The sequence below is a fragment of the Pieris rapae genome, chromosome 17, assembly GCF_905147795.1.
Source record: "Pieris rapae chromosome 17, ilPieRapa1.1, whole genome shotgun sequence".
Taxonomy (NCBI): domain Eukaryota; kingdom Metazoa; phylum Arthropoda; class Insecta; order Lepidoptera; family Pieridae; genus Pieris; species Pieris rapae.
The window spans coordinates 20,400-45,060 of record NC_059525.1 but is presented as its reverse complement, the minus strand read 5'-3'; the positions used below and the strand labels follow the sequence as shown (position 1 = coordinate 45,060).

General features: G+C 45.3%; 3 protein-coding genes across 10 annotated transcripts; 1 reads left to right on the top strand and 2 right to left on the bottom strand.

Annotated features, from left to right (window-relative positions):
* Positions 1-7: 7 nt before the first annotated feature.
* LOC110998366 (caseinolytic peptidase B protein homolog) lies at positions 8-5,498 on the bottom strand. Of its 4 annotated transcripts, none has more exons than XM_022266970.2 (5): positions 5,331-5,498; positions 4,713-4,985; positions 4,573-4,624; positions 632-1,719; positions 8-485 (listed from the first exon to the last, which is right to left on the bottom strand). In XM_022266970.2, the coding sequence occupies exons 2-5, from the start codon at positions 4,918-4,920 to the stop codon at positions 16-18; spliced, it is 1,818 nt and encodes a 605-aa protein (XP_022122662.2). In that variant the 5' UTR covers positions 4,921-4,985; positions 5,331-5,498; the 3' UTR covers positions 8-15. The 4 variants fall into 4 exon arrangements, with proteins under 4 accessions (XP_022122662.2, XP_022122661.2, XP_022122664.2 ...); XM_022266969.2 differs by lacking the exon at positions 5,331-5,498 and adding an exon at positions 5,126-5,288; XM_022266972.2 differs by lacking the exon at positions 5,331-5,498 and having other exon boundaries at positions 647-1,719; positions 4,713-5,290.
* Positions 5,499-5,628: 130 nt separating this feature from the next.
* On the top strand, positions 5,629-19,381 carry LOC110998358 (tyrosine-protein phosphatase 10D). 2 transcript variants are annotated; one of them, XM_022266953.2, is made up of 11 exons: positions 5,629-5,997; positions 6,386-6,641; positions 6,860-7,150; positions 7,621-8,211; positions 8,289-8,422; positions 9,694-10,408; positions 10,485-11,087; positions 11,433-12,413; positions 12,491-13,531; positions 13,600-13,660; positions 19,186-19,381. In XM_022266953.2, exons 1-10 carry the CDS (start codon positions 5,815-5,817, stop codon positions 13,629-13,631), a joined length of 4,827 nt encoding a protein of 1,608 aa, XP_022122645.2. In that variant the 5' UTR covers positions 5,629-5,814; the 3' UTR covers positions 13,632-13,660; positions 19,186-19,381. The 2 variants fall into 2 exon arrangements, with proteins under 2 accessions (XP_022122645.2, XP_045487769.1); XM_045631813.1 differs by lacking the exon at positions 19,186-19,381 and adding an exon at positions 17,760-18,611 and having other exon boundaries at positions 13,600-13,678.
* Positions 19,382-19,467: 86 nt separating this feature from the next.
* LOC110998359 (MOB kinase activator-like 2) lies at positions 19,468-24,155 on the bottom strand. 4 transcript variants are annotated; one of them, XM_022266957.2, is made up of 4 exons: positions 22,056-22,402; positions 21,734-21,949; positions 19,776-20,346; positions 19,468-19,698 (listed from the first exon to the last, which is right to left on the bottom strand). In XM_022266957.2, exons 2-4 carry the CDS (start codon positions 21,736-21,738, stop codon positions 19,597-19,599), a joined length of 678 nt encoding a protein of 225 aa, XP_022122649.1. In that variant the 5' UTR covers positions 21,739-21,949; positions 22,056-22,402; the 3' UTR covers positions 19,468-19,596. The 4 variants fall into 4 exon arrangements, with proteins under 4 accessions (XP_022122649.1, XP_022122648.1, XP_022122646.1 ...); XM_022266956.2 differs by lacking the exons at positions 21,734-21,949; positions 22,056-22,402 and adding an exon at positions 23,623-24,155; XM_022266954.2 differs by lacking the exon at positions 21,734-21,949 and having other exon boundaries at positions 22,056-22,406.
* Positions 24,156-24,661: the final 506 nt, after the last annotated feature.

The window sequence follows — 24,661 nt, the reverse complement described above, 5'->3', positions numbered from 1 at the left end:
CGTCCCCCTTAGCGTTCAGAGGGCGTCCAGGTCGAGGCGGCGGAAGTCGCGGGCGGCCGGCGGGCGCACGGCCAGCGCCAGGCGGCCGTCGGCCTCGAGCAGCAGCACGGCGGAGCCCTTGGCGAGAGCGCCGCGTTCCGCGGCCAGGGCGATCATGTTGACGACGCGGCGTTCCACCTCGTGCGTGATGGAGCGCGCGCCGTAGTGCACGTCGTAGCCGTCGGCCAGAGCGCCCAGCGCGCCGCCTTCCCATCGCAGCTCCAGCTGGTGGCGCACTCGCGCCTTGTCGGCCCACCGCGCCAGCTCGCGCTGCACCAGCGTGAGCAACTCCTGGCGCGAGAAAGGCAGGAAGTAAACGATCTCGTTGATCCGGCCGAGGAATTCGTCGCGCCCGAAGTGCTTCTTCAGGATGGGACGCACCACCTCGTCCTTGAACTGCCGCGACACCTCCGGGGATCGCTCGGGGCCCTCCTCGGCCCGCACGGCTGTAAGAAAGTGTGATATGAGAACTAACAATAAACGCTCGTCTATGGGAAATGTTTTTGTGTTATTTCGGCTTTCTCTTTCGCGTCGTCGCTCACGTGAAGCTACATTCTCAAAAGGACCCTATCAAAAGACTTGAGCCAATTACGGGTGGTGGCCTCGCCTTGCGCGGCGCGGGCTCTCATCCTCTGCGCCCGGAGCGCCTCCTGCTCGCGGCGCAGCTGCAGGCCGTACTGGGCGATCTCGTCCGCGGCCAGGTTCGACGTCATCACGAAGATGGCATTCTTGCACTCGATCAACTTGCCCTTGCCGTCCGTCAGGCGACCCTCGTCGAAGAGCTGCAGCAGCACGGTGAGAACGTCGGGGTGGGCCTTGTCGACCTCGTCGAAGAGCACGACGGCATCGGCGCGCCGGGCGAGGGCCCTCGTCAACTGACCGCCCTCCTCGTGGCCCACGTAGCCTGGCGGCGCGCCGATGAGTTTGGCCACCTCGTGCTTCTCTTGGTACTCCGACATGTCCAGCCGAATGAACGCCGCGGGGTCATCCCTGTGCATGTACCGCGCCAGCTGCTTGGCCAGCTCCGTTTTACCGATGCCGGAGCTACCGAGGAAAAGGAACACGAGAGGGTGGTCCTCGTCCGCCCAGCCGTTCTCCTTCCGCCGGACGGCGGCGGCGACCGTCTCGATGGCCGCCTGCTGACCCACGATGAACTGCTTGAGGCGCTGTTCGAGTGGAAACCGGCGCCGCTCTTCGGCCGCGGCGGCGGCGGCGGCCTCCTCCCAGCGGCGCGCGTGCTCGACGATGACGTCGCGCGTCGGCGAAGGGTCTCGGGCGTAGTGCAGAGCGCGACGGCCGGCGTGGTCGCGCACCGTGGGATCGGCTCCGGCTTCTAACAGAGCCTCTGCAGACGCAGTAGAGTCCGACAGCGCGGCGTAATGCAGGGCCGTCCACCCCAAGAAGGAGGCCCTCGCATTCATCGACCCGCAGAATTCATCTTCTCTCCTCTGTAAGACCTCCAGTGGGTGCAGGCCCGTCGAAGCGGCGGTGGCCGAAGCCCCGGCGTATTGTTCGCGCGAGTCGGGTTTGGCGCCCAGTTTCAGCAGCTCTTTGACGGCGGTCGAGTGGTCGTTGGCGGCGGCCACCATGAGCGCCGTCCAACCCAGTGAGTGCCGCCGATCCGCTGGACCTTCGTTACCGGCTCCGGCATATCCGCTGTCTTTTGCAGCCGCAACCTGCCTGTAAAGATTATGTATGGCTTCTATCCTAGTACGGTCCGCTATCCAAAGAAGTCGAAAAATTAAAAGGAGGCCCCAGGACTGTACTAGGCGAGAAGCCAATTAAGAATAAAGGTAGGAAGCCATGGTGATAATCTATTGATAATATTTAAAAAGTGAACTACCTTATCGTCATAAGGAGCTTAAGGCTAAGGACTCAAGAAGCGGTTTTTATACGCGCACGCCGCTGTGTCGGAATGGAGTTTTATTTTCAAAACTCACGAGACCAGAGTTTTGTAGAAAGTCAAACCATGCTTGATTGTGCAAAATGTGCTTTAATTTTTTACATAAATATCTGCGGGCGCAGGGGAAAACCGCTTCGCGAGTCCTTAGGCTAAACATTCCTAATTTCAAACAAATATATCCTAAATGATGCCAGGATGAACCAACTAAGGAAGTACATTATTGCCCATTCAAGTTTTCTTAGTTCAACGAGGTGATTGCCTCTTTCGTAAGATTTATTCAGAGGGTATAGACAGATGCTGGCATACTTTACTTATTAGGCATTTAAATTATACATTTAAAGCATTTCTCCGCACACAATTTAATGTCTCGCACATCATCAATGGAATTTTCAGAACAAAAAGACAATTAAATTTTTGTGAATTTCTTTCTTTTATATGTATAATTGTATTCAAAATTATTTACTGTGCCTATTCAGTAAAATTTGTTTTTTTTTTCATGTATAAGAATCATGCCCAGATCAAAAAAGTAATTGTTTAATTTAGCAGAAAAACAAAAAGAAAGTAATGTTTACAGTGCAGATCTTTAAAAAAATGTAGAAAATACAAATGTCGACGAATTTAAAGATAAGGCGTTTGTTTGTTGTTGTTGTAACAATAGCAGCTTATTCGTTTTTTAAACGGTTTTATTTAGCTCACCCCGTTTGTTTTATTCTTTTTTCAAATTTAGTAATTCAAATTTCACCCGCTTCCTGTCAACCGATTAATCTCAAATTTTGTATACACTTTGGATTTTGGTGACAATACAATTATGTTTATTCATTATCATTATAAATTCATGATGGCCGCCGCTACAAAATGGCGGATAATTTATGTTTTATTAATCCCATCAATATGGGTATCAAATGAAAGGGCTCAACAAGCAGAATACAATATACTATAAAAAAATGAAATCCAAGATGGCAGCCGCTACAAAATGGCGGATAACGTAGGTTTTATCAATCCCATCAATATGGGTATCAAATGAAAGGGCTCAACAAGCAGAATACAATGTACTATAAATAACAGGCAAGAAACCTTGCAATAATGAAGCACTAAATGAATTAAACAGAATGCGAAATAAAAACTAAAAACTAGAAAATAAAAATAGGTAAAAAAACTTTTTAAGTTAAACGGTTTTATGTTAAACATACATTGCAATGTTTAAGATAAATGTACTAAAAACCAAAAAATAATAAAATAAATACAGTCGTGGGAATTATAAACATATGCATAGACTAGACTAAAATAAAACCGTGGGGCACGTCAATTGTCTACAAATTATCGACTTAATGTGCGATAGAAGAATCGTTTAATTCGTTGTTAAAGTAGGCAGTTGGCCCGCAGACGGTGAGGAAATTACTTACTATTTTCTTGTTCATGGAAATTCCCCATGGTTTTATTTTTAGTCTATGCATATGTTTATAATTCCCACGACTGTATATATGTATTTTATTATTTTTTGGTTTTTAGTACATTTATCTTAAACATTGCAATGTATGTTTAACATAAAACCGTTTAGCTTAAAAAGTTTTTTTACCTATTTTTATTGTTTGGTCGAGTTTTAATTCATAATCTGAAAAAGGACATATAGTACGTAAGTAAGAACATTACTGGAGGTAATGGAGCACCCCATGTAATAGAAAAAATAAACGACATTTATGCGAATGTTTTTGCAGACGATTAACGACGACGAATAAGCGAAAATATTACCATCCTACTTGTTTTCCTACAGAAGTTCCTTTTATGGTCGGATATGTAAATTCCGTCTGCATCAAATTAATCTTGTCAGAAAATCTGCATGTCGAATCCTTAAATATCTACTCAGCTTTAAGCCCTTTAAATACCTTGATATCAGATCTACCACCTTTCCCACAATTGATTAACCCAGCTGTTGATTATTGTGGCGGCTAGTGTCGAACCATTTATACTTTTCGACATACAGGTACGCCGGTAAGAAAAACTGAGCATGCACTTATTTTTTAAATTGAAAAAGGCAACACATCCTAATCAAACGGTCTTCCAAAAGAAAGATTATATATGACAGTCTAAGAATGGAGGGCCTCATGAAGTGATTGAATTATTTATTAGATAATATCTTAGATTTTATGAGATGGTATAATGGAGGTACAGAGGTAAAACAGATCCAAATGAACAGTAGATTATTTGTTACAACCATAAATTGTTTAAACGAGACTCAATCAATGAAAATAGACTGCTATAGTCAAGCAAAAAAATATTGCAGGACTAAGAACACTTGCCAATAACTTCTAAATATTTACAACTTTATAAGAAATCAAAGCATAACTATCAATTTATATAAATTTTTTAATATCACTAATTTGAAATTAGTGAATGATTAGAAGTTCATCATTTAGCACAATTTTTGTTGTACAAATACAAATATCTAGATAGTGGTTTTCATCATTAAGACTAACATATTCTGAATTGCATGATGATCTCTTTGCTGTGTAGTGCCATTTCTATTTCTATATTATCCAGTATTTATTATTACTCATGTAAACTGGTTAAGAAATACCTTTCTATCCATCAAGTAAATTAATAAATTTATTTCATTAGAACTTTCGACTCACTTTTGAAGTTCAGGAATGTTTCCAAGTTGAGCCGCTTTAAAAAACTTTTTTTCTGAAAAATTGAATGACATCAAAATAATTATTGATGGTACAGGTACTTAAATAAATTATAATATCTTGAAAATAATTGTATTCTCTACCATTATATATGTGCGATCCAGCCAGCAAGGCTAAGCCAATGGAAGTAGCAGCATACGCATATTTCTTATGTTTGTTAGATCTCTCATGTTTGCTGTTGTGTAAAACGCTTGCAGTTATACTTCGCCGCAAAGGCACAGCCAATATTTTCAGAGACCCTGGTGCTAGTCGCGTCAGTTTTGCAGCTGAACATACTGTTATATGAGCCATTTTTTAAGGTAATGGATTTTTTAAAATCTAATAGGAATTAAAGTCTTTGGAGTCCCGTACGAAACCTGAAAAATGCATTGAAGCTAATGTGAAATTTAAACGCCATAATAATTTTACATTTTTGTAATTTTCTCTAGATTATTAGCATTTTACAAAGATATTTGTATGAACACCATGATAAATGATTAATTAAATTATTAGTAACTTGAACATATTGACTATTGCTATTATTTGCTATTCCTTCTTTGAACTTCTTTGTATTATAGTTGGTACTTGGTAAGTTGGCAGTTGGTACATAATAACGTAATACGTATTTTCTTATCACAGATTACTTAACAGGTTAGAACCAGATATGACATAGGTTTGAGACACATCACTAAATATCAAACGAAAATTTATCTCCATCTTACATTGGTACTTTATATTCTAAATTATTCAGTTCAACTCTGAATAAAAAGTGGTCACCAGTCTATGCATCTTATTATATTTTTGCATTAGGGAGAACACGACGAAAAATCACCTGTGATAGGTGATTAGTGATTACTGTTAACCATCGAGAAAATCTACATTCACATTTACAATAGGAATCCGATTGTAAATCCTATCATCAATTATATGTAGTGCAGATTGGGATTTCGGACTATCTTTGATCGTTGATTCTCAAGTCTTAAGATTTATAATATTATCTATGTTTGAACTATGACATAAGAACCAATGTTTCAAAATGACAGGTCACAGTAGTACAAAAAGTAAGTAAGAGCTATAACAAAATGTATGTAACTCGAAATGGCAACAGATGAATTTTTTTAATATTTTGTTATGTTGTAGGAGTAATAGTGAGAAATTTTCAATGCGTGATGACGTGAAGTTATAAAGGGGAATATAAAAAGAGCCATGGTTTATTCACTAGAAACTGGAGACTGTGTAAAACTAAAAGAGAAAGTGTCGTGTGAAATCAGAGTTTTGCCTTCAATGATGTGGAAGAGGTCGATTGTGCAAGTTATGTCTGTGTGGCCTGTCTATCGTGGGTCTACTCCTCTTATTTTAGTCCTGCCGTTTGTCTTCCTTATATTATTAGTAAGTTTTAAAACTAATCTACAATTAAACAAACATGTCTCATATGAATATTACTTACATTGACTGCATAATATATTAGGATAATAAATGAAGATTATTTCAATAATAAATATCTTTTGTGTGGTATAAAAAACAGACACTATAACATGATAAAAGTTTGTTTTTAAATTGTTGTCTTGTAAAAATTTCTTAACTACATACACTATATTATATATCTAATGTAGCTTAAGCAATTTAAGAGAACACTTAATGATTTTTAAAAGTGCATCCTTTCCCTTGTCAGTTATAATTACTTTAATCGAAGAAACACAATAATTAAATATTTTGTTACTTTTGTGCTTATCAACATATCATAGTAAAATTGTTTTATAATTTATGTGGCTTACAGACGGCAGTAGGTGTAAGTTCTGCTGCAGACCTAGTGATAGAAATTCCAGGATGGGGTGGGGAAGACGGAGAGGAGGCACATTACCGCCTTGACTATCGGCCTCCTCATGGTTCCCCTGCCCCCAATTTTACGGTACCTGCCCGGGCTTCGACAATAAATTTTCAGGGTTTACCGGGCACAAAATACCACTTCATGCTCTATTATTCAAATGCTACTTTTGCAGACCTTCTCACATGGAATCAAACTATAATTACAGGTACGCTGATAGTTTTCAAATCATTTTAAATATCCAATCCTAGCTTGAATAGCATAATTGAGTGACGGCTTAAAATTTATTCCCCAATTTTGAATTTAAAACTTTAAAAAGATATTTCTGAAGGTTCTTAAAAGAAGAAGACAAAGTTTCCATTGAACCCATCTTTCTAATAATACAAGTAATGACATTATTCAGTATGTGAGTTTTGGTGTTGCTAGCGCCTGAGCCACCACGCAATTTGACGGTGACTTTGGGACGCAACAAACAGGCAGCCATCTCATGGGCCCCTCCTCTGCATGGAGATTTTACTGCTTTTCGACTGCGGGTGGTGGCGCTGGCGGGCGAAACTGGCGCGCGTAACCTTAGCGTGCAAGTGGACGCGCCCGACAACGGCACCTGGAGTCACGTACTGCGCGATCTGTCGCCGGGCGCCACTTATCAACTGCACGCCTTCACGCTGCTGCACGACAAGGAAAGCGCCGCCTACGCCTCCTTCAACTTCACCACCAGTTAGTCCCGTCCGTTTTACTTTACGGCTTTGTGACTGTGTAGACAGAGAACTTCCATCTTTTACGGATTGTAGGATAAGGTATCATAGTGTACAATAGCTTCTCGTCAGGTGTCCAACTCATTTATTCAAAGAAGATTTTTAACTTATAGTCAGCGTCTTCAGGAATAATAAATTTGTAGTTTGTTTTTTTAACGTGATATTAATATTTATATGAACAAATATGCTGTTTCTTACAAGTATTTCATCCATCTTCAAATAAAGGCTATTGTAAAACTTAGTAATTCTACAAACTCAGTGAAAAAATATATAAAAAATCGGAATTACTCTATCCCTATATTAATTCTTAGAAAATAGTCTGCATTATTAGATACTATCAATAATTTTTCATTGGACTTAATTTCACTGATTAAAAAGCAGTGCATTTGCTTCATGCGAGTTTCAAACTCCCTAAAAGCTCCCTCGATCCAGAACCCAACACGCCGGGGAAGTTCATCGTCTGGTTCCGCAACGAGACGACGCTGCTGGTGCTCTGGCAGCCGCCGTACCCGCCCGGGGCCTACACGCACTACAAGGTGTCCATCGAGCCGCGCGACGCACGCGATTCGGAGCTGTACGTGGAGAAGGAGGGCGAGCCGCCGGGGCCGGCCCAGGCCGCCTTCAAGGGGCTGGTCCCGGGGCGCGCCTACAACATTTCCGTGCAGACCGTGTCCGACGCGCAGCTCTCGCCGCCCACCACCGCGCAGTACCGCACCGTGCCGCTGCGCCCCAGGAACCTCACGCTAGCGCCGCCGCCCGCCGCGCTCACCGAGACGTCGTTCACCGTGGCCTGGCTGCCGCCCGCCGAGAGGAGCGAGTTCCAGAAGTACCAGATCGCAGTGTCGGCGGGCGGAGGCGGCGGCGGCGCGGGCGCGCGGCGGCTTCCGGCCGTGGTCCGGGGCCGCGACGAGCCGACGCTGTGCTCTTTCGACGGCCTCGAGCCGGGCAAGCACTACGCCGTGGCCGTCAAGACCATGTCCGGCAAGGTCACCTCGTGGCCGGCCGCCACCGAGCTCACTCTCAGTGCGTATCTCGTCTGCCTGCCTAACGGAGCCCTAACGGTGCGACACAGTCTTGAGACCGATCCGCCTCCTTCGCAGAGCCGCTGCCGGTCCGCGAGCTGGGCTGGCGGCGTTCGGAGGAGCCCGAATCCGACCGAGGCGGAGAAGCCCGAGGAGGCGGAGTGCTGCTGTGGTGGACGCCGGCGCCCGAGAGCACCCAGGACGAGTACAAGGTATATCACTGAGATTAGATAAATTCAGTTATGTGAATCATCAAACAGCATTTCCAGTTATAAAATAAGTACTAATGAATGTATCGCGCGGAATTCCAAAAAATTGTCACACCTCATTAGCCGCATCCAAACCAGTTGAACTTTGTCTGGCTCACACTCGAGTCACATGTGAAACGACGGCGACAGATAGACGTAGCAGAAATAAGCTACATTTTAATTATATGTATTTACGACAAATGCAAGAGCAAGATGCTAGGGCCTCTGGACGTCACGTATTTTCAGACGAAGGAAATGTGGACGATTGAGTAGTGCTAGTATGTACTAAGAAGGCATGCCTACCTGCGAACTTTGCCCAAATGGCAAATTTTCAGGTATCAGGTAATCAAGGTACATAAAAACATTACGTAAATCCTGAATAATAAGTCTCCAATACTCCCAGACACTTTCCGTCGGCCGTATTGCTTTGCAGACGCTTTAAACCTCCCAAAATAATTACTTAACTTCACGTAAATTCAACAACCACTCTTATACCGGAACCGGTTTCTTCAAATGTAAAAGACCACATTGAGCACCTGGAAAATATCGATTAAGTAATATTGAGGTTAATACTGATCTAAGTAATACTCAAAACAGTCTAACTTGCATAATACTGTGACCAAAAAACTAAAAAGCACAATTCACACTCTGACCATACAGTTTTTTTATGTAAAGTAAATGAACAAAATAAAAATCATACGGAGTTAATTGATAGAGTTGTAAGTTATTCGCATCCCAAAATATATTACAATCACAAAATCTGTCAATTGAATTTCTTCTCAGCCTCATCAAACAAAAAAAACCCTAAAACTGATTGGCATGATCTTCGTCAACAACATCAAACTGCTTTTGGTGAAATATGTTCCTTTATCGAAGAAAATATAACTCAAAAAGGACGATGTTACTTCTTGACTTATATTTTTCGGTGTTATTATTTATATTTTAAAAAGAATATAATGGTAAAGAAATTGGAACGGAATTCAAACAAGAATTTTAGAATCCAAAATTAAAAAACAATTCGCTAATTAAATATTTTTTACTATTCAGAATAAAATATTATTTAGCGCCGAAAAATTTATAGGCTATCGATGAGCAATCATTAGAAATTCTAAAAGATAATGATATTTTACTTAAAGCCGCTTTATTATTGAGCATTATAAAACAGCTTGCTTGGATGATATTCTAGAATTTTTGTAGTCAAATGAGCATTTTTTAAATATGTTTGAATACTCGAGGTCTCGTGGGCCGAGGCGGGCGAAGACAGCAACTGGTCGACCACGAACGTGGCCAACGCGACGCTGGCGTCGCTGCTCCCGGGCCGCAACTACAGCGTGAGCGTGGTTGCCGTGTCGCGCGGAGTGGCCTCCAACGAGACGTCAGTGGCGGTCGCCACGCGGCCTTTGGCGCCCGTCTTGCGGGCCGTTCTGCCGTCGCGCACGTCGTTGCGGCTGGAATGGAGCTCCGACGTCGACTCACGCCAGGACGAGTACGAGCTGCGCTACCGCCGCGTTGACTCCGCCGAGCCCCCGAGGACGTTGCGAAGCGCCGAACCGGGCGCCACGCTCGAGGGTCTCGAGCCGGGCGCCGTCTACGAGCTCGAGCTGGCGGCCCTGAGCCGCGGGCTCCGCGGAGAGCCGCTGCTCACGGAGCGCGCCACGCGGCCGCTCCCGCCCGAATGGCTGGCGGTGGAGCGCGCCACCTCCAACTCGGTGGTGGCGCGATGGCGAGGCCCTCTCGGCGGAGAGTCGGGTGCCTTCTCGCTGCGGTACCGCGCCGGCGCCGCTGCCTGGCGTCGGCTGCCGCCGCTGCCGGCCGACGCGACGCACGCCGAGATCGCCAACATGACTCACGGCGAGCGCTACTCCATCGCTCTGGACACGCTCAGTCGCAGTCCGGCGCACGGCGACCCCGTCGAGGGCGGGGAGCCGCGCCTGGCGCAGCACACCGTGCGTCAGTAGCCCTTTCAATTTTACGAATGAAGTAGCACAGTGAAAGAAACCCGTGAGGTATCGCACGTCTTCCGCAGGTCCCAACCCCGTGTCGAACGTGGCGCAGCTGGCGGACACGCGAAACATGACGCTGGAGTGGCCTCGGCCCGAGGGCCGCGTGGACGCCTACCGCGTGCGCTGGTGGCCCGCCGAGGACGAGGGTGGCGCGGCGCCGGAGGGCGGCGAGGGCGGCGGCGAGCGCAACGTCAGCGCCGGCGAGGGCCGCAGCGCCCGGGTGCTGCTCGCCGGTCTGCGTCCCGGCCGCGGCTACTCGGTGGCCATAGAGGCGCTCTCGTACGAGCTGGCCAGCGACGTGTTCGCGATGCACACTCGCACGCGGCCCCTCGTCCAGTCGGAGATGACGATCGTGACGCAGGGCGGCGAGGACGCCGAGACTGAGGCGGCGCCCGCCTTCCTGGTGCTGTACACGCGCACGCCCGAGACGGCCGCCCGCTTCGACTCGTACCGCATCCGGCTGGAGGCGGGCGGCGAGGAACCGCGCGAGGCGGTGCGCGCGGCCGACGCGACGCCGCAGCAGGTGCGCTTCGACGGCCTCACGCCGGGCCGCCTCTACAACATCACCATGTGGACGCTGTCGCGCAACGTCTCCTCTCACCCCGTGCAGCGCCAGGCGCGTCTGTGTGAGTCCTCCTCTCTCTCTCGCTTGGGGTGTGCGTCGGGTGGAACGCACCCGGCGAGGGAACGCTTTCGTTCGATTATAATTGAGTTTTTCGTTTAACAGAGGGAAAAGCAAGAGATCTCGCGGAAGGGACGCGACTAACGTGGGTTTTGTCTGCTGCACTTAATAACTGCATGAAGTCTGGGTTGGTATTAACTGTCGGTTAAGGTTTCGTCCGCTTCGTGGTCCTCCCGCTTAGTCTTGCACCTGCACGCTTCCGCTTTCCTTCGCTTAAGCGCATTTTCCGATCGCCCGAAGCCTTCGAAGTCGCGCGTCCGCTATACGTCTGAAACGAATCGGTTCGCAGTCCCGCTGCCGATAACGCAGTTGAACGCGACGGCCATCGGAGCGCGAGAGATCACGCTGGCGTGGGACAGACCGGCCGGAGACTGGACCGCCTTCGAGGTGCAGTACCTCGCCGCCGCCGACCGCCTCGAGAGCGCCGGCGCGACGCGGCCCGGCATCACGCTGGGCGCGCTGGCGCCGCACACGCTCTACACTTTCACCGTGGAGGTGCTGTCGGGCACGCCGGCGACCATCCTGACGCGCTCGCGCGCCCTCTCCGCGAGCTTCCGCACGCTGGCCGCGCCGCCGGCCGCGCCCGCCGCGTTCCATCCGACCGACGCGAAACCGACCGAACTCGCTTTCGCCTGGCGCCTCCCGCCGCGCGACGCCCACGGCGACCTGCTCGCCTTCCATCTGGCCTACTGGCCGCTCGGCGCGCCGGACCTGGCCCGCGAGATCGCGTTTCCGCCGGACGCCGAGGGCGGCGCCGTGAAGGGGCTGCGCGCCGGCGGCACCTACGAGTTCGAGCTGCGCGGCGAGACTACCGCCGGACGCGGGGCGGCGGCGCGCTGGCGCCAGCACATGGCGATCGCGGCGCCGCCGAGACCGCGCGCTCAGGCCCTCCCGACCGCCGTGCGACGAACCTCGTCCACGCTGGTGGTTCGCTTCCGAGCCGACTACTTCTCGCCGGCCAACGGCAACGTCACGGCCTACACGCTGGTGCTCGGCGAGGAGCCGCGCAACGATACGCCGGCGCGCCTGCCGTCCTGGCGGGACGTGCAGCGACTGCCCGTGTGGCCGCCCTACCAGGTCACGGAGCCCTACTACCCGTTCCACTCGAGCGCCGTGGAGGAGTTCACGGTCGGCTCCGAGCGCTGCGAGGGCGGCGGCCGCGCCTACTGCAACGGCCCTCTCAAGCCCAACACCAAGTACTTCGTGAAGCTGCGGGCCTTCACGGCGCCGGACAAGTTCACCGACACCGCCTACGCGCCCGTCTACACCGGTGAGTGGCGCAGTCGTCGGCGAATTCCGAGTCGCGAAGGAGGCGGACGTTAAGTTAACGTTTCGGGACGTCCGCAGAGGCCGACAACACGGCGTGGATAGCGGGCGGGGCGTCGGCGGTGCTGATCGCGCTCGGGGCCGGCGTGGCGGCTCTGGCGCTGCGCCGCCGCCGTCTGCGACGCGCCGCCCCGCGGCCCCGCGCGCCCGCGCCCGCCTCGCGGCCGGTGCGCGTCGCCGACTTCGTGGAGCACTACCGCCTCATGTCCGCCGACTCCGACTTCCGCTTCAGCGAGGAGTTCGAGGAGCTGAAGAGCGTCGGCCGCGAACAGCCGTGCACGGCCGCCGACCTACCCGTCAACCGGCCCAAGAACCGCTTCACCAACATCCTGCCGTACGACCACTCGCGCTACAAGCTGCAGCCCGTGGACGACGAGGAGGGCTCCGACTACATCAACGCCAACTACGTGCCCGGCGACAGCTCGCCGCGCGAGTTCATCGTGACGCAGGGCCCGCTGCACTGCACCCGGGACGACTTCTGGCGCATGTGCTGGGAGTCGGGCTCCCGGGCCATCGTGATGCTCACGCGCTGCGTGGAGAAGGGTCGCGAGAAGTGCGACCGCTACTGGCCCTACGACACGCGGCCCGTCTACTACGGCGACATCGCCGTCACCGCGCTCAACGAGAGCCGCTACCCCGACTGGACGGTCACCGAGCTGGGCGTGTGCCGCGGCGCCGAGCAGCGCGTGCTCGTGCACTTCCACTTCACCACGTGGCCCGACTTCGGCGTGCCGGAGCCGCCGACCACGCTGGCGCGATTCGTGCGCGCCTTCCGGGAGCGCTGCCCGCCCGACGGCCGGCCCGTGGTCGTGCACTGCAGCGCGGGCGTGGGCCGCTCGGGCACTTTCATCACGCTCGACCGCGCGCTGCAGCAGCTGGCGCGCCACGCCGACACTCTCGACGTCTTCGGCATGGTGCACGCCATGCGGCGCGAGCGCGTGTGGATGGTGCAGACGGAGCAGCAGTACATCTGCATCCACCAGTGCGTCGTGGCGGCGCTCGAGGGCCGCGACCTGGCCCCGCCCCCGCCCAACAACCATCACCTCAACGCCGCCTTCGAAGGTGAGGCCCCTCCCTCTCCCGACGACTCGCGAGCGCCGCCCGAACTGTAGCCCGATCTCTCTTTTCAGACGACGAGGGCATCGCCGAGTCGGGCATGTGAGCGCTCGCCGAGGAGCCGCGACGGCGCAGGTACTCTACGAACCTTCCAATCTATAATAATAATAATAATAAAAAATTTTATTGTTTCTCAAATTTTTAACATCAATTAAATGAGTATGAGACAACCCCCGTAAGTAGTCAAGAGACACTTGTGTTGGGGTTGGCTCGCTACTTCCCTTAACTAAACAAACTTTAACTAAATCTAAATCTAAATTTACTTAATCTATGAATGTGTGAATGTGTGTGTGTATGTGTGCATGTGTGTGCATGTGTGTGCTGTGTGTGAGCGAGTGTGCACGCTGTCAAGTTCATAATACGGCCCGTCTCAAACTAGCGAATTCGCACCAAAATGTGCTCAGTTTCCTCGTATGTTAGAGTTCTCAGCCACCCTGCTACAACCTTTTTACAATCATACAAAACTCTATGATGAAGTCGGAGTTTAGAGTTCAATTGGTTGTAAATATATGCAGACTGACTCACGTACTGACGGCTGGCAAAATTTGAATGGACCATTACGGAGCGGGCCACATTACCGCTCCGTCTTCTATCCTGGCTAGCAGAATTAAAAGGAACACATTTATGCAGATATAAGGTGACATTTAAAAGATATAATTGCCTTACCGATAACAATCCACTTGATCTGTACAAGTTAACTGTGGGATATCGATATGGTTTAAAATACATCACTTTTATTAGAGACCGCTGCGCTCTTTCCAGCTCAAGAAGTTTAGTTTTTGTGGCACCACCCCATACTGGTATGCAATACGTAATTACTGATTGAGCTAATGCAACGTAAACATTACTCAGTATCACAGGAGACATCACATGGCGTAGCGTCTTGAAAATCCATATCAATTTCCTGACTCGTGATATAATAGTAGAAATGTGTGAGTGCCATGATAGACATTCATCAATAATGATGCCCAAGTATCTTGTAGAGGTAACTTTCTGAATAATTTGACAGTTGCACTTCTGTGTATAGTGGTCCGCACACTCATGTATCCCAAGCCCAAAAGTAGCACCCGGTTTAGATCTCCGACTTGGAGAAAAACAAATGAAGTTGGTTTTTGGAATATTTAGGGTCAGCAAATTAGCCTTTAGCCAGTCAAATATAACGGCAAGACCTCGTTCAGCATTCTGGCGTACGGATTCCCAAGTTTCTCCATGGAAGACAATAGCTGTATCATCCGCATAGGAGAATATTTTCCCTCCGCTGCCCAGCAGGTTACATAGTTCGTTAATGTACACCAGGAACAGCGTTGGGCCAAGCACACTCCCCTGCGGCACACCAAATAAAACATTTTCTTCTTCACTGTAAAGGTTTCCTATTTTAACTTGTTGAGTCCGATCTCGAAGATAGCTGTCAAAAAGACACAGAGCTGTGCCTCTTATACCCATCGCCTCAAGTCTCTGCACAAGGATGGGGATCGAAACGGTGTCAAAAGCTTTCTTTAAATCCAGGAATACTGTCAAGCATTTATATCCTTCGTCTACCCTACCTACAATCTCAGTTGTCAGTGCTGTAATAGCGTCCTGTGTCGAGCGTCCTTGTCTAAATCCATATTGCGAGTCAGAAAGTATATTATATTTGTTCAAGTAGCTGATAAGTCTTTTATTTAATAGTTTTTCTATAATTTTAGAAATAGCAGATAAGACAGATATGGGTCTGTAAGTGTTGACATCACCCGTGTCCCCCCCCTTGTGCACGGGCGTAATGATGGAACGCTTCAATGCTTTCGGAAATATTCCCGATTCGAAACATAAATTGGCCAGTTGACATATAAGAGGAACTACGACGTCCCTAGACAATTTAAGGAAGCCTATAGGTATATCGTCCCATCCGGATGCACTTCCCGAATCAAGAGCCATGAGTATGCAGTCCACTTCCACTGGATCAGTCTCCAACAATACAAAAGAGGAGTTCTGTGAGCCAGAATTAGAAATCATAACTGAACTAGGACGAAACCCAGTCGAAGTCATTATGTCTTCTGCTAGTGTTTTACCAATTGTGACAAAAAAATTATTGACACGGTTTAAGGAATCTGGAGGATGTGGTGTGATTTGAAGAAGACGTACATTAGATGATTTCGGTTTTTTAAAATGAGTTATACTATTGATATTTTGCCAGAGCTTTTTCGGATTTTTTATAGAACATGCAATTAGTTTTTTATGATAATCTCTTTTTAATTTCTTAATCAGGTTAGAGCAAAACGTACGAAAGCGCTTATAGGTTACTCTTATTATAATATTAAATGGATCCTTTCTGGCTTGCAACTGCATTCTATTTCTAAGCCTGATACATCTCAGGGCCCCTGTAGATATCCAGGGTTTTAAAGTACGCTTGGAGCTGGTAACTGATTTGGTTTTAGTGTTAAGAAGGAGAGCTGTTTTTATCACATCTATTATCCTGTCAGCAAGAGTATTTGGGTCAACGTATGTGTTGAAGAAAGATATATCTGCACTCTCTAGGTATTGATATGCTTTTTCAAAGTTAGTAATAGTAATTGTTTTTTTATTGGATGTAGCTTGGTATGCGTGGGATATGGTCAATAGTACCGTTAAGTGATCAGTTATGGATGTATTCAGAATTGCGACTAATGCAGAGTTTTTAGTTTTATCCAACTTTAAGAGCATATGATCAAGGCAGCTGTCCTCCCTGGTAGGCAGGCAGTGTCCCGGAAGAAAACCGTGAACAGCCGACATATTTAAATAAGATAACCTATTTGCCCGCAAACGTGCCGAATCCGATGGTCTTTCAATTAGGTTTATATTGATGTCTCCTGTAACGATTATGTTTTTATGCGATTGAATAGTTTGAAGATGTTGATCTAGTGAATTAATAAAATTATCCGCGGAAACGTTAGATGGAGACCGATATATTCCAATTATAGTGAAGTTAGAGATCGTAATTTGTAAAGCGGAAGCGTGCCTAACATTAATTTCCTTTACCTGGGGTAAGTGACAATTTTTAATATAAACCACAATGCCGTCATTTTGGTTTATGTGTCTAGTGGTATGAAATGCAGAGTAACTATTCAACACTGGTACCGGTTTCTTAGAGTTAAGTCTGCACTCGGTCAGGATCAAAACATCAACCTCAACATCTATTCGAGACAATGTTGCCACAAAATCGTCAAAATTGCTGTAGATACTTCTTATATTTTGAGTCAATACTGTCAAGTTATTGTTATATTGCTGCAGGTATGTAGGCAAGTGTTCAATGTCTAAGGTAACAGACTTACCAATTTCAGCATTGTCCAACTCCTGACAAGTAGTTACGTTACCATCCATTACTGAAAAGAGCAAGCGAATGGCGCTTCACCGAATTCACCTGGTTGTGACGATCGACAGAAATGTACACCTGCGTACAGCTGCACTTGACTATATTTACGTGATCACGCTTACAGACCACGATTATTTCAAAATTTAAGACTTGAATTATTCTAATGACGAGCTGAGAATGAGTGCGGTTGAGATATTCTGTAAGTATTTTGTGTAAGTGTTTTGTGTAGAAACTATTAATTAAACTTAAAATATACAATGTAATTAAATGTACTAAAAACAAAGCGATAAAAATCAAAAGACGTATTAGTCATGCGTTCTGCAGCAAATGGTGTATTTGTGCCTCGCTCCTGATGACAATAGCACGGGAATTTTCGTCTTTTTTTATTAGGATGCGACCATATGATGTCCAGCAAAATTTATATTGCTTAGATTTTGACAAATCTCGGGCTAGAAAGAATAGGCGAGCGCCTTTAGACGTCAATTGTTCAGATAAAAATACAGGAGCGTCCGGGTTCTTTGTCGTTATTCCGAGGTGTTTTGCTTGAAGTTTGGTCTTGTTCCTGATATTATAAGACTTCGAGCTCTTTAGTAGGTTGTTCTTTAAAATAGTAGAACCTAGATCCACAATTATAGGGGTGTTTGAAGACCCATCCTTCTTAACTGGTATTCTGTAAATGTCCTTGACATCTCGACGGTCCATATTAACATTTAAATGTTTACTGAGGCACAATGCCATGTTAGTCAAGTCTTCACTGCTTTCCTTAGGCATCTTAGGAACGTTTTTCAGCTCGATACAGGTTTTCCTAGCACTCCTCTGCAGGTCTTCAAGCTTGTCTTCCTATGTCAATCTATGGCAGCCAAACAGTGTTCCTTCCACCATCCCCCACATCAGTCAATTTGATGTATTCCTTATCCCAGATAAATGTACAATTGTGTGATAAATTTAACTACATTCGCATAGATTGAATATATTCATTCTTACCATTATAGAAAGTAATTTAACGACAGTTACAAACAAATTGACGAAATATGAATAAAAATGTACGAAAAATTCAAGGAAACTTCCTAAGCTATCTGTGGTACAATTGTGAGGTAGAGCCTCCCTCTGAGGGTAAAGGAATAATAACTATAAATAACTAATAATAGAAAAATATAACTATTCGTTTCGGAGTAAACGGTTTTCGGAGAGGGTTTTACTGAAACTAACTAACAAACTAACTAGTAAGTCACCTAACAACATCAAATATAATTATGTAATATTGTGATTTCGTTTTCCTAAAACACGGTGTCACTAGTGTCACTCAATAGTTGTCCCCCATGGGCCATGGCCTGCACGATAAGAAAACGTTAGTCACTGTTTATTTTAGTTTATTAATCGAAATAAATTGAAAGATAATGCAAATGGTTGAGTCTAGGAACAGAAGAGGAAAGAACAGGGGGCCAACGGGCAGGAGGCTCACCTGATGTTAAGTGATACCGCCGCCCAACCTCGCCCAACGAGGAAACCTCGAAACGAGATTTTAAAGCCCACAGTTAAACATAAGCTTTCAAGGAAAGGTTCTACCAATAATAATAGGCGGACAGGTCAACAGTGCCATAAAGAAAATGCAAAAATAATGGGGCAAGTTTTAGCCAAAAACAAGACCAAAAATTGTAACCTTTTGTGACGCGTGTCCTAATAAACCATTTCTTTGTTTAGATTGTTTCCATAAACCTCATTAAATAATTTACTTACCAAGTTAACATCAATATCAATTTGCAGTCTTATGTTTTCTTTAATTACTTTAAATAAACTGTTACTTTATATAATTTCAAATGTGGTTTCACGTCCACACGCGGGGATTTTTAATTTATCCCCAAATGATTAAAACTGATGTACTTTTGCTTTTTATAGATTTAAGTATATTAATTTATGATAGAACCTTCATATTTGGACTATGTTTACTTAAATCTATTATAACAGTAACATTATTAATTAATTATAATGTTAAATCATAAAGTAATAAAACAATACAATAAGTCAATTGCAATTCTCGGCCTGACATACTTTTAATTATTTTCAAAAAACCAAGTGCAAATCATTTGTAGAGGTTTTGTATAAAATGTACATATTTGCTCCATATGCTGCCGGCTGTCCGTCGGTTTAGTCGCCTCTAGCTCGCGGACATATTATGGGGTCCCCCACGGCTCCAACGGAAATTCTCAAAAATCAAGGTGGCGTTTAACGTGTTAAGATTAGTTAACGCTTTAAAATATTTGATAATTTTCAGCCAGAGCCGATTCTGCGAGGACACTAGCGACGGCGACTCGGCCGTTCGCTAGCACATGGGCAATGGGCATATTGCGAAGGCCGACCTACGACCTACTTAAAACGATCCGTCCCTATATTTTGTATATGTAACAATTTAGGAATATTGTAACGAACCGAGGTTTAACTGTTGTAAATAAAATATATTTTATAAAGTTTGTTTTGTTTTTAAGAAATACATACTTCATAATTATATTTCCGGAGCCGGGGTCGGTTCAAGCATTAAAACATTTAAAAACATCAATAAAGCTTTCAGTTTATTAGTTAAACAAATATCACTTTTATTTACAACCAAAGCAATCACAAATTTATAAACTAGTCATCTCCTAGAACTACTTAACAGAGCGAAATATTTACAAGAGTTAACAATGAATCACGCCGAGGCCGAGGGCTGCGTGACGACCGGCGAACGGCGCCTCGGCGAAGCCTCGTCGGGCTCCGTCAGGCGCAGCGCCACTTCCAGGTCACGCAGCACCTGCCGGTCGAACGGGTTAAAGCCGGTCGCTATCGGGAGGGGGCGGGGGCGGGGGCGTTTCGGGAGCGGGGGCTCACCTCGGTCTCCTTGTGGTCGAGCAGCGCGTAGCGGCGGTCGAGTGCGGTGAGGTGCGCAAAGGTCAGGTGCAGGTGCTTGTGCAGGCGCAGCAGCGCCAGGTGGCGGAAGTGCGCGGCGTAGAGGTGCGCCAGCACGTGGTACAGGAGGCGCAGCACTCGTCGCAGGACCGCGTCGAAGCCGGGCGGGAACTCGTTGGCGTACTTGGTGGGGAACACGGCCTCGTCGTGGATGGTCCGCTGCACGAAGGTCATCACGCAGTCGACGTACTGCGGCGCCGCCAGCCGCGTCTTCTTGCCGCGCTCGTCGTACCAGGCGTAGACGCGGCCGCCGGGCCCCGCCATGTCGCCGCAGCCGGCCGCCGTGCAGAATTCGGACACGGTGCCGTACAGCAGGTTGACGTGCTCGAACAGCGGCAGCGTGTGCGAGGCCAGCCACTCGTTGAGGTCGAGGCCTCGCGGCAGTTCCACGAGCTGCCTCAGGTCCAGCTCGGGCAGTTGACGCTCGAGCAGCGCCTCCTGCAGATACAGCTTCGGGTCGCCTTCGCCCTCGCGCTCTTTACGCCGCCCTTTCCTGCGATGGGCGATAAACATTCGTGTGTTAGATAAGTTACAACGTGAAGCGACTCATTATCACGGTTTACAAAAGATTCATTTAGTATTGTATTAGTACTAATAGTTTAGTTAATAGAAACCGTCTTTAATACCCGTACAAAAATGTACTTTATATATTCGACGATAACGATCATAACAATGATTAAGTTATCAGACGAGTGCTGCGTAGTACGGCGTAGGTAAATAATACATTTAAAAGGCTTAAGGAATTGAAATATTAGAACCGAGCAGACAACGCACAAAATATATTCACAAATGCATATAGGTTAGGAGTAAACTGTGTGTCTAACACTGACGTGAGATAGAACTTATTGAGCAGTGTGGAGAGCCAAGTGAACAGTATGTTCAAGTATCCGTCCATGGCGGCACATCCCGCATCGCACTGCACACACCACTTTCACCCCGAAAAAGCCCACTGCGAAGCGAAAGGACGTGGCAGCGGACGCTGACTGCCCACTCGTCTCACTGTGCAATCACTAACAGACTACTCGACTAGCGATCGGCGACTGCAGCCCGTCGCCCGCGGCCCGCGCGCCGACCTCTTTCGCTTCGCCCGTCCCTCTCGCACCACTGCCGCTCAACTATTTCTATCTCATCTCGCAATTATTATTACTACAGCGCAAGCCACGCACTTAATATGTCACAACGGCGATTTATATCAATGTCATACATGATGAGTAAATAACAATCTTGAAATCTAGGATTCTGAGGATACGACTATCCGACTCCCCATCTTTAGGGGACTGATATAAGCCTAGAAATATAGGGTAAAAGGTCATTAAGTAATAGAAATAGACGGCGACAGTCGACACTAGCCAATCGCGGTTTTCTTGCAACTCGATAGAGTCGATTGAGTTTATAAATCCTTGACCGTCTCCGACTACGTAGCTATGTTGTTTTTGTGAATTTAGGTAGGTTGCAATGGAAAGCAGGAAGTTAGTATACACCGAGCAACGATAAAGCCTGACTGGCCAGAACGACCAAGTGAATCAGAGCATTACAAGTAGATAGGTATACCTACAGTATGTATACTACAATATATGTACCGCTCGCGAGAAACGAAATAGAAAATACGATTCTTAGACTCCCACTGATGCAACGTTCCTATTAAACTAACCCGAAGAGGCTTTTCCGGTTTATTATTACTATTATTCTCTTTTCATTAAACATTATTATATATGTATTTATATTTATTCGATTAATGAAGTGACTCTTGGCTGACCTTTGTATTAAATAAATTATTACAAGATCTGCCCTGCGTTTTCACGCGAAATAATTCGGTATTTTTTCGTAAAAAAACCTTTAATGTAGAAATACGACAACGATATATACAAAATAAGCCTTACGTCATTCAAAGATTTCCGTCAGTATGTCGCAAGTGGCAACAAACAATGTGTCATCGCGTACGGCGAAGTTACGCTAACAGTTTTAAGTCATAAGGCCGGGCGGCGGGAGGGGGAGGTACCCGGATAGTGCGCTCCGTGACGTCACTCAGGTGGAGGCCGCAAAGCGGTGATAACACGCGATGCGGCGATCGTACGGCGATAGCGCGCCGGAGACTTCTACATGGTCAAAGATATGACTGGATCGAATAGTTTTGGAATCGGATAAAGGTTCATCAATGAGAAAACATGTCAAAAGAATAATATTAAAAAAAAAGGGGCGAACCTGCAAAAACACGATACCGTGTCGTCGACGTCAAGCGCCGAGACTCTGCGGTAGCGCAGGCGGACACCGCGCCGCACGCCCTCCGGCCAACTCATATCGCGAGCGGCTGCCGACTGGCCCAGCGCCATTTGCCGCCCGCTCACCTCGCGCTTATCTCACCGCCGCCCATAAAGACCCAGTATCGAACAATACAAACAAATACTACTGTGCCATCAATTTGGCTGAAGGCCTTTCGTCCGTTCATGACATTTCTTTAGAATTATCAGCAAACTTATCTAGATTAAAAATGCAAAATGAGAATCTTTTCTCAAAGCTTAACTTACACATAACATGGATCATAGTAAGGTAGTAGTAGTAGTTGTTGCTATCCCACTCATTGAACAATTATGTAATAAAGACCATGATCGTAACAAAAAAAGTTTTAACAGTATGCTAGTTAGATTTTTTGGAAACCTTGATAAATAACCATTTTTATGCAATTTAATTTAAGAATAATTAACTAACATTAATTCCTTATAAAAATTTAACACAGCATATTATGTAAGCTCACTTGTTTCTTTGAATGGGTAGCACTTGCTACAATATAGCTGAAATCAGAGTAATTTTAAAATTGCTGTATAATTTAAAAAATATTTGGTTTCTTAAATGTGCATTAGGCAAATATATATGTATATCACCCCATATGTCTCAGCTGTACATAGCTGCAATGATTAACATCATTGTTGTTCACACATCCAAGAAGTTGTGAACCAGCCATAATTTATTAGCATTCTTAATAACTGCAATATTTTTTTTGGTTTTATATGTGTGGAAATTGATAACAAATAGTTAAAACATTGTAGCATAACTCTCAACTAACAATAACAGCACTACGGTCTATCCTTACAGATTTTCTACTTTAAATGGTACTACTGCATAAAACTTCATACAATATTATAAAATACAAACCATTATATCTTCCTAAAAAATGCACTGGAATACTATATATTTGTTACACCCTGTCTCCCAATGACTGTGTGTTAATTATTTATTGTGTAACTTTTATTTTAGAACATGATAATATAAATTTTTTATTACACAGTAACAATGCACATCATAAGTTATTTTTTTATTAGTTTAAAACATTATCAATAAATTATTGATAATGTTTTGTCTAAAAAAGTTATCAAACAGATTCTTCTTTGTCATGTCATGTCAAAAAGTTTGGAGCAAGAGTTTACAAAGTCGAGCTGACTATTTTCTCTATTTAATTTCCACAATTTATAAAATAATTACAATATCTTATATGTTATTGTCTGATATACATAATCTTTTAGCTAGAAAGTAAAAAATTTGACATTAGATTTAGTACTTTTGAAGTTACAAATTATTTTTTAGTTTAATTATTAATAACCAATTTGCTTAGCTATATTATTTATAGTTAAGAGTTTTCACACTTATACCCAGATACTGACTATTCAATAAAGATATTTTAAAGGACAGATTTAATCTTAAATAAAGAATGTCACAAAAAATAAATTACTTGTTATTGTTCTCTAACTGTATTTATCACAACAATGATACGTACCCCATAAACCAGTCAACGGTATCCCGTAAGTATTCCGGGAGTCGCTCCAGTTTGACGAACTGTTTTAAATGGTAAACGAAACAAAATCAATGTATAAAGCCCTCAACGGCCAGACCTTGCTTCAGTGCGACTAACTGATCGGAATCGCTGCGCGTTCCATTACGTTACTTTGTCTACTTAAAGAATATAATAACTGTTCCCTCTAAATCTTGCCAATTGGAGCGTGTCACAATCACTAAGTTTAGTTTTTCACGAAAGCAGCTGAGCCGAAAGCGCCATATTGCGCAACTTTACCTACGACTACGGCCTACGGAGTACGGTCAACACTCAACGGTAGTAGTAACTAGTAACTAGCAAGCAGTAATAGCCACGGTATGCCAAACTCAAAGTTTTATTGTAAATAAAACATATTATTATAATTTAATTATTGCTTTGACTACGTAAACATATTCATTGTCGATTTGCAATTTTAATGTCGTACATATATTTTTTTAATAAACTAAATGTAATGAAGAAAAAAAGCAATTTGAAACATAATTGTTAACACACAACTATTATTGGTTTTTTTTAAATTACTAGCGCAGGCTGCAGGCACAGATGAGTTAGAGACCAGTTCACAGATTAGTAGGTTACTTCGCCAAAGTATGGAATAAGAGAGACAACTTTACGGCAGCCCTCCACAACAGGACAATAATTTAAAGAAATATAATATTCCAATTAATACTTAATATTTTTTATAAAAGGCTTGTATCTTGGTAAGGTACGAAAACGAAAACTTGTAAAAAAGAAAAAGACAAACAAACTTTATTATATTTAAAAATGTATATTTTAACACATCAATCTATGCTAAACAATGAGGATAAGTCAAATCGACGATGACGTAGCATGCTTGTAAATCATAATATGCATGACTTTTCGATAGACAAACGGTTTCAATTTTTGATCTAAAAGTATGAAAGCTACAGATTTTTTTTAATCTGATAAGTTTGATAAAAGCTTCCTTTTAAGCTTAAATTTATGCGGGGATGATTATATTATG

What these genes read in the sequence shown, in the direction of transcription:
- LOC110998366 (XM_022266970.2), bottom strand. Translation starts at nt 4,920, where the DNA reads ATGGCTCATATAACAGTATGTTCAGCTGCAAAACTGACGCGACTAGCA. An exon ending in TGGATCGCACATATATAATG is followed by an intron (nt 4,625 to 4,712) that starts GTAGAGAATACA and finishes TCAATTTTTCAG; the next exon opens with AAAAAAAGTTTTTTAAAGCG. An exon ending in GCAAGGCGAGGCCACCACCC is followed by an intron (nt 486 to 631) that starts GTAATTGGCTCA and finishes ACTTTCTTACAG; the next exon opens with CCGTGCGGGCCGAGGAGGGC.
- LOC110998358 (XM_022266953.2), top strand. Translation starts at nt 5,815, where the DNA reads ATGGTTTATTCACTAGAAACTGGAGACTGTGTAAAACTAAAAGAGAAA. An exon ending in CGCCACCGAGCTCACTCTCA is followed by an intron (nt 8,212 to 8,288) that starts GTGCGTATCTCG and finishes CCTCCTTCGCAG; the next exon opens with AGCCGCTGCCGGTCCGCGAG. An exon ending in CCTGGCGCAGCACACCGTGC is followed by an intron (nt 10,409 to 10,484) that starts GTCAGTAGCCCT and finishes CGTCTTCCGCAG; the next exon opens with GTCCCAACCCCGTGTCGAAC.
- LOC110998359 (XM_022266954.2), bottom strand. Translation starts at nt 22,183, where the DNA reads ATGGCGCTGGGCCAGTCGGCAGCCGCTCGCGATATGAGTTGGCCGGAG. An exon ending in ACGGTATCGTGTTTTTGCAG is followed by an intron (nt 20,347 to 22,055) that starts GTTCGCCCCTTT and finishes CGCCCATCGCAG; the next exon opens with GAAAGGGCGGCGTAAAGAGC. An exon ending in TCGACCACAAGGAGACCGAG is followed by an intron (nt 19,699 to 19,775) that starts GTGAGCCCCCGC and finishes TTCGACCGGCAG; the next exon opens with GTGCTGCGTGACCTGGAAGT.